Source organism: Falco biarmicus, chromosome 3 (assembly GCF_023638135.1).
Source record: "Falco biarmicus isolate bFalBia1 chromosome 3, bFalBia1.pri, whole genome shotgun sequence".
Taxonomy (NCBI): Eukaryota; Metazoa; Chordata; class Aves; order Falconiformes; family Falconidae; genus Falco; species Falco biarmicus.
In genome coordinates this window covers 50,837,868-50,850,921 of record NC_079290.1, presented here as the reverse complement: position 1 = coordinate 50,850,921, position 13,054 = coordinate 50,837,868, and the positions used below count along the sequence as shown (strand labels likewise).

General features: G+C 40.3%; 1 protein-coding gene across 1 annotated transcript in view; it reads left to right on the top strand.

Annotated features, from left to right (window-relative positions):
• LOC130145927 (chloride channel protein C-like) overlaps positions 1–13,054 on the top strand; it is an 81,071-nt gene that overhangs the window by 24,623 nt on the left and 43,394 nt on the right. The window contains 2 exon segments of the mRNA XM_056331492.1: positions 459–630; positions 2,221–2,392. Of these exon segments, the coding sequence (XP_056187467.1) occupies positions 459–630; positions 2,221–2,392 (344 nt within the window).

Sequence of the window (13,054 nt, the reverse complement as noted above, 5' to 3'; positions counted from 1 at the left end):
ACTGCATTTATGTAATTTGAGGTGATATCCAAGTATATTTACTCATAATGTTGGTTTTCTTCAAAGTAACGTAGTGCTCCCTTTTGAGGGATACATCAGAATTAAATTCCATATTTGAGCCAAGTATGCTGGGAAGTTCCTGACTTACTACCCTGAAAAGAATAGGCAAAGAGCCCTGCTGAAGTAGTATAGTTGCCTTTCTGGCTTAAATGGCTGCAGTTTCTCCTTGTTTTGATCAAGATTAACGTCACTCAGACCAGACTGGAAAGAACAAATATTCTTTGTTTTCCTGAAAGTGCCCCAGATGCTCAGGCTGTCATGTAAACTCCAATTAACTGTCTATGCACTTTGCTGATTTTTTTAAATCAGGTTTAGGCAAATGAACACTATTATTCTATTTTTGTAAAGGATCCTCTTAATGTTTTGTATCTCTCCACATCTCTTCCTCTGTGTTGCAGCTGTTGCTTTTCTTGTTGAAAATGGGAAGCGAGGGATCACATATCTTTTAAAATGTGGGACTCATGAAGAATTTGGATATGCTTCCCTCTGCACTGCTTTAGCATTTTATTTCATCCTCAGCTGTTGGACAGCAGGTTCTGCTGTTGCCAGTGGCCTGGTTATTCCTATGCTGTAAGCTTCACCTGTCTTGGTTTGAGCCTCCTGTACAAAAGGCCTGTGTTGAGTAGCAACAGTCTGAATTGTAAGCTGAAAGCTTGGCAATAGCAAAGCTATAACTGCTTGGAGGAGGTTATATAGGTGGAACATGATGGCTTGCTTGGAAAGAGATGCTAAAATTGTGGAAGAGAATGAAGAAAAATCATCTGAGAATAGCTGTGGAAGGACTATAGCCAAAACTATGTGCTTTCCAAGTATAGATCATTTGAGTCCTTTAGGGACCTGGAGAGTCTTGGCTGCTGGCTCTGTCTCTGTAACTGTAAAATATGGGTTCAGATCCAGGCTTTTCATCTGTTTCTTGTGCACCTAATAGCTTGAATCTTAATCTTGGACATCAACACCCTAGACTTTGGAGAAAACTGCAATTAGGCCTATTGTTTTACATTTTAGAAAGCTGTGGCAGGCTTGAGCAAAGTTCTTACACTAATTTTGAGAGGTTTAATGTTCAGCAATCAGGGAGCCATGGCTGGAGACTGGGTACCCAGCATAATGCAGTTCAAATACTGAAACAATTCTAAAAAGAGATAGTTGAGTGTACAACCTTCTGCCTTTGCCCTACCCCATAGTATTTGCCTCCTATGTTCCCCAAACTGTTATCTAAATAAATTTTTAATATGCCGTGTTTGCTGAAACATGGCATACTTGGCTGAATAGATACAGATAGTCTGTCAGCAAGCACCCGTGTTTCTGACCCAATAACTTCATTTTTATAACAATTCTAGAAATATTAGAATTGCATCCTTCAAATAAAATGAATCAATTGCATGAGTAAGTGGGAAAAAGTTGTGTAATGATACAAGACGATGCTCCTCAAATCAAATAATCTATATCATATAGATGGCTTTTGTATAATAATAATAATTCACCATTTCTGGAAGGTGAATGTCTGTACAAATCCAGTTCATTGGCTGATGCTTGAATCTGTGTATTTAATTCCTTGCATATGGAATGAAATGCTGTGTATCATGCCAGCAATTACCTGCCCAACTGTGCTCAGTTTTGGTTTTGCTCTTCAGTGTAGCATATGGTTGGTTTGAGGACTCCAGGGTTCTCTTCACAGCTTCATTCCTGGTTAGCTTTGAGCAGGTCATTAGTACCGGTTACTCTATTTTGCCCATTTTTTATATGGCTGTATTATTTTACTTGCCAGGTTTATGGGACACAGGTAGACTTAATTTTAAGAAATTATATAAGGCCTGAGCTCTAGAAGTGTAGGCTTTTTATCTGAAATATCCCAGTGTGTGCATCTGTGATCTATACTTTTGACTGGATTCTAGTAAGGTTCATTTTTATCTGACTTTGAAGGACGTCAAGACAGACGTGCCGATAGTCCTTTTTCTTCAAAATATGGTAGATCTGGCAGTTTCATGCTAGTGATCAACACTAAGTAAATGGTTATACGAAGGAAGGGTGCTAGAGCTTTTCTTGGGAGAGGGGTCACTACAGAAGTTGACAAAATTAATCCAAGATCAGCAGAATATTAGAAGCATTTGTAGAAAACACTATCATTGGCAAGAGGATTGCTTTGTTTCTTCTTGCATACAGGTACACAGGAGCTTTGTATGGTAGGATAATCGATTTGATCCTTGTTTCTGTTTTTGGTGTTCAAACTAATGAATATGGAGCATGGATTGATCCAGGTCTCTTTGCTGCCATTGGAGCTGCCTCATTTTCAGTGGTGTGTCAAGACTAACCCATCTCCCTCACTGTGATAATGGTATGTATGTTCAGTTTTTAAGTATTTGTGTGGCCAAGGTTGAGTTGAGCTTTTGCTGCTGCAGCTAAATGAACCACAGGTGTTCCATGCACATTGAATCACAGAGAAATAAATTATTGGCCTGGCTATTTCTAGCTTGCCTGAAGAGTTTTGGGTTTTTTGGTTTGTTTGTTTTTTTCTTTTTCTTCTTTTTTTCTGGGACCTTTTATTTGTGAAGTGTAAGTTTGGAAATAACACTTTGAGAAATCTGATTATCTGTTTTCCAATGTTGAAATTTTTTGGGGGGTTGCAGAAATTATAATGGCATCTGAGATTTACAAACAAGAACACAGAATATACTAACTTTGGTTTCTTCTGGTTTACAAAAAAAATGGTAGATCACACTGTTTGGCTTGTGAATTGACTTCTATGGGGGCTGGGGGCCTTGTGCAATGCATCTTTTTACATTGGGGCTGAATATGGCCTTCAGGGTGGAGTAAGGGAAGGATTTACAGTAGTATGGCCAAGTGATGCAATGGGACGCCTCCTAGATCTCTCTGGTAAATTTATGCCTTATAAAATTCAAAAGTTTGAGATTCTCTTGGAACAACGTTTCATACTTATCTTTCCTACCCCCCCCCCCCCCCCCTTTTATAGCAGAAGATTTTGACTCTGCGCTACAATACTTTACAGGCAAACCTTCGAAAGCTAAAGGATTTGCGAATAATACTCTTATAATTAGAGAGGATGTTCTTTGCTCCCCCCAGCTGCAACACCTGGCGATGGTGAGTTGTAAGGCACAGCTGAAATTCAGCTTAGTCAACAGAGTAGTGGTGTGGAGGACACAAGGGGGAAGCTTTCACCCTTCCACAGCAGGACATTCAAGTCCTGTGAGTGTTACTGTGTGTGGAAATTTCACCCATGACTAAACTCAGTCTTGGCTGCCGGGCTGACTTTGCCCAAAAGGATCTCATTAAAATCTTTGCAGATGTCAGGATTTACCTGGAGTGACCAAGCCAGGATTTTCCCTCCTAATACGCTCTTGCGCAGTGTTTGATAAAGCAGCTGTTTATTGGCACTTGCTCTGAACTGGGTTCATTTTAGTGATAGGTTGTGTAAATTGTGTAGGGAGCATTTTTTTAATGTTTAGCTTGAAAGGTGTTGTATGTGCATAAAAAATTCTCTATTGTGAAATAATAATTAGATTGATTATGGAAACACTCCTCCCTTGGTGTTCTCTTGGTACTTTAGCACTTACTTATCCGATAAGTATGAACACACTCTGGTATTTTTGCTTCTTTTATTGCTGTTAGGCATCTTTCAGAAGTTACTGCATGATATGTTGGCCAGCTACTATGTCTGTAATACTTGAAGGGGGAAATGTTGGTGCATGAACACTAGGTGTAAGTTTTTTGACAGCCCCAATTACCACTAAATGTAACGTCCTTTCCAAGGTAGACCTGTTGGATGGGGCTTTAAGCAACCTCGTCTAGTGGAAGGTGTCCCTACTTATGGCAGGGAGGTTGGAACTAGATGATCTTTAAGGTCCCTTCCAACCTCAAACCATTCTATGATTCTATGAATTTAGGTATCATTTGTAAACCATTACTTTATGGTCTTGCTGAAGATACAAGTCCTTAGTGGCAAAAGCATCTTCCTTAGCTTTGTGCTTATGAGGTTGTGCTTCATCACAGGGAAGTGAGAGGTGATTACGTGCCAGAACACTTGCTGGTCTTAGATGACAGAACGGTGTTTTATTCGGCTCCAGTAGAGAGAAAAAGCCTGCATTTTACTTGCTTCTGTTTCTCCCTGCCTTTCCCATTACCTGCACTTACTCTTTTTTTTTTTTTTTTTTTTTTTTTTCTTTTCCAAGTGCCTCTGTGAGCTTGCATGTACGGCATATGCAAAACAATAGCTGGAAACTGTTAAGAGAACTGTAGGAAACTCAGTTGAAAAGGCACTAGAAAAATGATGAGGATTGCATTGCAATGCGTTCTGAATTCCCCTAGGTGTCATGTTATAACTCTGCTGCGCCACTCTTGCAGCGGCAGATTGTGTTTCAATTCATGTTCATCCAAGATAAATAGCTGCATTGCTTGAGGAAATATTAATTTTTGAGGAGAAAAAAGGTCTTGGACATGACAATGCAAACACATAATTAAAAGGTTGTGCCCTCAAACCATAAAATGCACATATTTTTCCTATATTGTCTGATGGGTTCAAAAAGAATTGAGAATGTTTGCTTTGGCTTTTCACACAGCCTTCCATTTGGAAACAGTTATGAATGTGGGATTTGTAGTGAACAGGTTTGTAAGATGCGCTTTTTTTTTTTTTTTTTTTTTTTTTTTTTTTCTCTCTTTTCCTTTCATGGCAGACCCCACAGGCATCTGCCCACCTCTTCTCTCTTGGCTGCCTCTTTCTACCCCCCATGCTGCCACTTGACCCTCATCCTCAGCTCTTTGCAGCAAATGGTAGATGTGGTGACATTTTCCTTGGCAAGTATAAGGACCAGCCTTATGACTTGCCTTCCCACAGCCTTCTGTCTCCCACGTCCTTTTAAGTGTAACGCGTCCTGAGCTTGCTGGTCTCAGGGTGCTCTAGATGTGGGAAGAGGAATAGCATCTTCCTACAGTGTGTCTTGTCTGTGGGTCATTCTGTATTTTTATCATTCCTTTTGTATTTTTACCTCTCAATAACAAGGTTTAAAGATGAAAGGTGGCACTGGGCTAGCCTACGATTAGTGTTCTTGTCCAGTACTGCTGATGCCCCTGTGTGCAAGCTGAGAGAAGCTTTATTTTGATCCTTTGTCACCCAGGTTGCCTTCATTTCTGTTACACACAACAGAAAACAGCCATGCCTCTCTTACCTTTCTTGACTGTTCTGTTCAAACAGAATTAAAGCAGTGTATCAGTTTATTGGTCTAATTTATTTCTCCAAGAAATCTCTTCTGATGAATATGGGGAATGCAATTAATTCTGAAAAGGTTAAAGCTCAGAATCCTCCTCTGAGTGTGAAACATGGAAGTATCAGTCTTTTGACAGATGTAGACTAAAGGAGAAAATAGAGTATTCCTTAGGATTTGGAAGGGGAAATGCCATGTCATTACATAAACCAAAGGGAAAACTCCGTAGGGGATTAAACCACCTAAGGTCTGTCCTTGAGTCTTTTGCTAATGGTGGGTATGGCTGCTGTGAATGAGTGCCTTGTGCTTATGGGCATAGTGTTGGTACTGAAATAAAATGACCATCTGATGGGTGTTCAGAGCTCTATCAGAAGTTGCTTGTTGATGTCTGTCTGCATCTGCAATATGGCAGAAATAAGCAGCTGTATGTAAAATCATCTGGTTCATAAGACAGTATTGAAGACTCAGAGATGAGGTTTGCTTGTGCTTTCTACTTTCTGATGCCTACATCCAGACAGGAACACTGGCAGAGCACTGTATTTAATAAACTACACTGCTGTAAGTGACCACTGTCCTATAGTTAAGAAATTTGGCATCTTTGTTATATACATTCCATTAAGAAATGAAAATGAACATTTATTTTTTGCGTAATTTGGATACCTCAGTTGTAATACATACTCCTGACATGCTTCACAGCAGTCTTATGCGTTGTCTTGAATAAGAGCAATAAAATAAACTGTATCAGCAGTTAGTAACAATCAAACCCTAACTTCCCCCCTCTCTCTGTAATTCTTCAGTACATCTAATTTAGGTAAAATGTGCTTACCTCAAATTATAGGCAGGACCTAATGCTGCACATTTTGTGGCTAATCTTCTCACTTCCTCTGAGAGAGTAACTCAAGAAGCTGAAGTCATTGCACAAGAAATTTAAGTAGAGCATCAGCTGTGGGCACTTACCGTATATATGACAGACGCGTCTTGTTTTACATATGCAACGTGAAGATACAGCATAGACCCAATCCAACTAATGAGAAGGAAGTTTTAAGAAAAGCAGAATGGTGATATGTTAGAAAAATAAGCTCAAGACTTCTAAAACAGCTGTGTTGCTCAATGGTTGTAGGACACAAGATGCTGCATTTTGAACGGTTTACAGTCATGATGATGCCAGCAGGAAGGATGGTTTTGAAAATGCTAAACCAATAATAAATTCTGAATCTTTCCTTGTTGGGTGGAGGTGTCAGATAAAATGACATAGCTGGTGCTTGAAGACCAAACAGTGAAAACAATCCTAGCTGCTCATGGCATTCCTTGTCTGTGTTGCAACATACAGTTGTCTTTAGACAACATAGAGTTGATTTAAATTAAATTTCTTCTGAATGAGGCCTGATCTAATGGATGACAGTTCTATTCTACAGGCAAGGATGGGTAAACTGTATGTTAACTGGGCAACAAAATTGTGATATGTATTACTTTTGGATTAAATGTAAATTTTAACAGATATAAATTCTAGGATTTCTTCTTGCCTAATGGGATGCCAGAAAAAGTCTGAATGGGTGTGCCTTTCAACGTGCTGGGAGTGGTTGGACTGGTTCCACTTCAGCTTCCTCCTCTGTGGTGCTGGGGAGCCATGGACTGGATTGCCAGTAGCGGTGTTTGGGTCTTGGTTGGTACCCGGTTATACCTTGTAGCATTTCTGTGAATTTCCCCTGCTCGCCTCTGCAAATTATTTATATTGTGCTGTTCTGAGTGATTTTTGGGGGCATCTAATTAACTTACATGCAGAGAAGCAGAGAGAGAGTTTTAGCAGAAATGCTGGGTTGCCCATTGAATTGCTTTCCCTGTGATGTTCTGCACACCTGTCAGAACACGAATGATGTTTCTTCAGTTTTCAGTTCCAGCCTGCCTGCTGCCCCCTTGTTACCTGTTGCTATTATTACTTGGCTGCTGGCAGGGCAAGATCTCCCTGAGAAGGGAGGGAGGATGGCTCTGGTGGTGCACGTGCTGCTCGTTATACAAACCAGCAGCGCCCATTTGTCCTGGGCAGCCTCCACATCCATTTGGGTGGGGGCTGTTTCTGCCACCCAGACCTCCTGCTTTTCCCTCTTCCCTTCTGCTCCTTGAGCTGGGAAGTAAGGAAGGAAGCAGCTCATGGTACGAAATGGTTGTCTTGTCTGGCCATTCTCTGGGGCTTGACCCCTCTGGCTTATGAGTACCCGGGACTGTTGTGTAACCAACAGGGAGAGCCTGAGAAGGGAGCTGGATGTTACTCAAGGAGCTGTTTCTGCAGAGTTGGCAGAACTTAATGGTGCAAAGGGTCTTCAGTGCAAACTGTGCCTCATGTGAGGCTTGTTCATGTAGTTGCAATCTTCTTGGATCTTGATCTAGTATGGGAAGGGAACAATAAAAATACCCTTTAAACATCTGACTAAAACACCAACTACAGTGCAGGTGCCTTTCTGTAAGGCACAGTTTCCACCCAGTTTGCCTTACTTTTATTTGGTAAATTATTAAGTGTACAAAATGAGTGCTGGCACGAAGCTGGCCTTGTGTACCAGTGCCCTTATGTTCTTCCCAAAGTGAGGACCAGCTGACCCTGAAGCGGTGGGACTTGAGTTGTGGCACTGTCATGCTGTGGGCTTCAGAAAACGGAGGCTATTTGATCTTGGTCCATGAAGAGCTCTTCAGGGCAGGTCTTATGGCATGAGTAACTACAGGAAGCAGGATATTTTGCAAGATATCAAATTGAATTATTTAATCGATCCTTCTGGTCTTAAAAGAAACCAGTCTTGGTTTTGGCATATAAAATGTGGTGTAACATCTGATTAGTTGAAGAGAAGGAAGTTCCCATCCAAACTTGTAATACCATCCAAAGAGTGATCCTTTCCTTGATAAGGTTCATAGTTTGCTGAGGTGTCAGGAGAAAACTTCTCTGAGTGCTGAGTACTCTTTTGGCGTACCATCAAGCAGGAGAACAGGCAGATTTGAAATACATTAATTTCTTGTTCACATGAAAAAATCTTATGGTCAAATAAGATTAGTATGATCTTATGGTCAAATACAGCAAAATGTTCTTCAGTGCCTAGTTTTGTGGTGTGAGTGACTGTAAACATGGAAGTCTGCAACAGCTCATTTTTTCAGCACCACCCTTGTTAGAATGATTTTAAAAAATGCCCTCTACTCTATTTTTGACTGAAAATTAGGCCTTCAGATTTGTTTTTACAAACACCTTTGACATTTCATCAAAAAGCTGAACATCTGAAAAATGGAAATAAAGAAAAAGTATTTAAAATATCTTGCTGTAAGCTTTGTTGTTTCATGTTAGCATTTTTCTGTATGGAATGAAATATTTCCCATGAAACACCAAAGAGACTTTCTTGGTATGTTTGAGGAAGGAGGCAGCAACCACGGTGCATCGTGGGAGATGTAGTTTAATCTGAGAGGCCAAGGTGAATCCAAGTTTAAAATTCTCAAGAGATGCCAAAATACTCTAAATGAAAGCTTTTTGGGTTTTAACCTAAAAAATACTGCTCAATAGGGATGATAAACCATTTGTCAAGCCACTGGAACATTCCATTAAAAAAGTATGTAGGGAAAAATGAAAGAAAACCTTTTTTCTTTCTGGATGGTAGCCTTGTGAGCCCAGCCCAAGAAAGTCAGAAGAAGTCCCCTCCAATTCATTCATTCATCATCTGTAAAGAACTGCAACTAGGGAACAATGGGTTAGTCTGTAGGTAATTCACAAATTAGAAGAGAATCCAGCTTTATCTTTAAAATAGCTGTTTCAGCTTTGGCACCAGGTTTTTATCAGTAAAATAAACAGACATGACTGAATTGTACATGGATTCAATTGGCATTGAACTTTTAGAAAGTTCAGTTGTGCATCTGAGATACTGAAATTGAGACTGCATCAATGTTTTAAATACACACATTGGAAACGAAGTTGTAATGCAAGAAGATAACATTTTTATATAGTCATTTTTCTGGCTCTGTCTTTCAGTAGCCTTAAAGGTATTTTATAAATAAGGCGATCTAGTGTATTACAACATACAATTGTACATTTGGGACATGTAATACAAACCTTAATGAAAGTTCATGAGAATTTAATGTGCAAAAGTTATTTTTAATTCACAGTATCTTATCTGTTTTTAATTTTTTTCAAATTACAAAATCAAATTGGGCTGTCTTATGTACTAATTCTTTGGCAAATTTAATTTGTTTCCAAGTTAAAGACATTTTTCAGTTACATTGTCAGGAAAAGCATCTGAAACCATTAAGTTTTGTTATATTTTTAACTTTAAAGCCTTCAGAACATTGCCAATAGTGTTTTTCTCCAAATTTTGAGGAAATGCTTTATCTCTGGGACAAAAGCTACCATAATAAGCATATCTCTTTTTTTCCAGCCTGAGGGGTTTGTTATCATCTTGAATTAAAACCCCCATGTAATTGGGTGCTCTACTGAATGGGGGGTCAGGGCCAGAAATTCCTGTTTGATTATTGGACCCAGCTGAAACAGGAGCAAAGTGGTTACACGGCACAGCAGCTGCTGGGATGGACGTGCTCTGTCAGGGGGAAGAAGGCTCCTACTGTAGGTCCTGAGAGAGGCAAATCCCTAAGGAGGAGCGTGGCCTTCCCCCTCTGCTAAAGACAGGAGAACAACACATTTTGTTGCAGTTTCAACATTTTTCCTGCTTTTGGGAAAAGGAATAAGACTGGGTCCAGGACACACATGGTGGTGGCGGTGAATGCTGGTGAAAGGCGTGCTGCTGTTGTGAGCAAGACTGAATGGAAGCAGGCACCAAGGGGAAGCTGTGAAAGCATGTGGAAAAGTAGAAGCATTGCAGAAAAGAGGAGCTTAAATGGTGGGACTTGTCCTAATGGCGGCTTTTCGGTCATCTTGAAACATTGAAGAGTGATGATGGAAGAACACTTGAATGCCTAATGGCTGTGCCTCAGGCAAGATTGCAGAGCCAGACCTGAGCTGCTTTCTTGCACCTCTAAAAAAACCCCAACACACTAACACCCTGAACGGGCAGTGGCCACCCAGGCAGTTGTCCACTGGTGGGTTATGCAGCAGCAGGTGACTTTGCTGCAGTTGCTGGTGCAACTTGTGAAACAGCGGTGCCTGGCTTTAGAAAGGATGAAGTTGCACAGCTGTGGAGATGGCTGGAGTGGAGATGTCTGGTGCTTCAGATCACATAGCATGAAGACTCAGGTTACTGTGGTTATACTGCTCCCATCTCATGCTCTTCTTCAGCCTGGCCGTTGTTCAAAGAAAAGAGAATGTATTTGGGAGGCTTGCGTCCTACTTTTCCCTTTCTCCTGCTTGTTTAGCAGCGTGTATGCAATGCTTGAGACAAGGGAAAGAACGGACTGAAAAAAATGAATACATCCTCACAGCACACTTTGGCAGCATAGACCTTGGGAGATCTCTGATCGTGCCTTCCTCTGACTTGCTTAAGATGGAGGGGTGTGAAAGGGACATTAGGCTCCTCAGGCAAACATAGGCCAGTGCTCTGGAGAAAAAATGATAAGGAGCACACAGCTGCCTTTCAGGAGAGCCTTTCCGGTGTGAGAAAGTAATGGAGCCTCATGACAGGTCATGTCAGCATTTGTTGGGATTTTGACCCTCACTTTAGAATGAATACACGTGTACGTGCTCTGGATCAGGAAGCATTTTTTGCACTGCTGATTAATAAGGCACATACTATGGAGTCCTCACCAGAAACGCAGGAAGGTGTATGTGCCTACTCAGTGGTCAGGTTCCAATTCTTCTCTTCTTAAGTGCTTAAAAATAGTTCAGAACAGTTGCTGAAGCAGGGTTAATCAATACTGAATTTAGCTGTGGTCAGGTTTCTCCCCATGGCTACAGTCTTCATTTTAACTCCCCAGGAGAGAGTTTTCCACCTGATTTTGGTGGAGAAAGGAAAATTTTTTTGCAGAAGCTGGGAAAAACATGTAGTATTCAAGATTTTTCACGTCATGTTTCCTTCAAAAGCAGACAGAGGAAGTGCTTAATTATTTGGAAACTCATTTGGCAGGTTCTTCCCAATGCTAGGCTGTTTAATGCATCAGCCCGTCACACTTAAATACTTTAGGGCTCACTTAATGTTTTTGATTACACCTGTGATGGTTCACAGAAGTTGTTTTGACAGGGTCTAATTTTCTGTTAGTAAGCTTCCTGATTTTTTTCTAATGAAGTGTTTAAACCCTAGTCAAAACAATTTTTCAAAATCTCCAAGCCTACAGTTATTCCTAACTGGGTACACGTTCGCTATGCTTACACTGCCTGTCAGGAGGAGCCCTGTGTGTTTGAATGGTATATTTAATGTTATTTCAGAACCTGATTGCAAGTGATGTCACCTTTCTACAAAGAAGGGGAGGTGCAGAGTAATGCTGTACTGATCCTAGTCTTACTCAAATTGATCCCAAAACAATTGGAATAGCAATGCATAATCAGCAAACTGGTAAATACATCAAGTCCTACTATTTTCTGTTGAATTTGCTCCAACTAGGGGAAGAGCACTGTGTGTTTTTTGGCAGTAGCTTGTCTGGAAAACGAAATAAGTGAAACTGTACTCTCATGGAGAAGGGTATGGGGAATGGTTTTTAGGACCTCAGATTTCATAATGCATTTATTTAAGAAACTGGAGGCTCAGTGAATGGATACCTAAGCTCATTTTGTGAACAAGCTTTTGTAAGTTTTCTGTTCTGGTATTTAAAGCCTAAACTCCTACTGAATTTAAATCTGAAATGAAGCCTGTAGCCCATGGTGTAGAGCGTTTATCAAATAGCCTTGCTAAATCCACTGTCCACTCTGCAGCTGTCTGTAGTCACTGGGCTCTTCTCTTCATGGCATTCTGGAGATGTTTGGTTTAGCATCACTTAAATATGACAGAGATTCATTGCAGTTGTCTATCTTATTTTAAAAAACGCTCATGAATGCTAATTTTAAGAATTCTGTGATACTGTGGGTTAAAAAAGTACAAGGTTGCTTAGCTGGGTTATTATACTGTACAGTGCTTGTTTTGAAAAGATTTAATGTGTGAGCCTGCTGAATGTTTAGGTGTATTCAGCAGTGCACATACACAATGCTGCTGTTTTTATTAATAGAAGGTTCACTTGGCACAACATGAACCAGTGTAACCTTCCTGAGACACAGGTTTTAGACAGCTTTAAAACCTCCTTTCAGGGTTTGGTGTCTGCTATGTATGTAAGATAAAAGAGCCAGATTGCAAAAAAATCACTGATAAATATCTTTCCAGGGGATCTTGGCAAGAGTTGCTGCTGTCACCTTTACTGTTTCCGCTATCACTTGCATCCATTGCCACAACCTGTCAAAACAGGTGTATTTATAGACCTTGAGGGACTGAAACAAGAAATCAAACATTTGCATAGCATCTTCCATTCAAGTTCCCAAGGACTGAGGCTTAAAGGATTTTGATATGTTTCCAGGGATTACTTAGCTGTGCTGAGTATTTCTACATTTTCTTTAGCAATCTGCTGCTGCTGTGCTTGGTCTTGGAACTAGAAAAAGTTGTTCTCTCTTTTAACAAGGAAATCATCAACAAAATGCTGGTTGGCTTCAGAAAAACTCCCACAAATATTTAAACCTACATCAGAGAAAAACGGGACAAGATCTCACTGAACATTATGAATTAAGGTAAATTAAGAAGCAGTGCATGAGTGTGAATTATAAGAACTACTTTGCTTGAAGAGAAAAACTAAGCGCCCTGCACTAAGACATTTTTTTGCACTCTGTCTTGGTAGTAATTAAGCTCTAG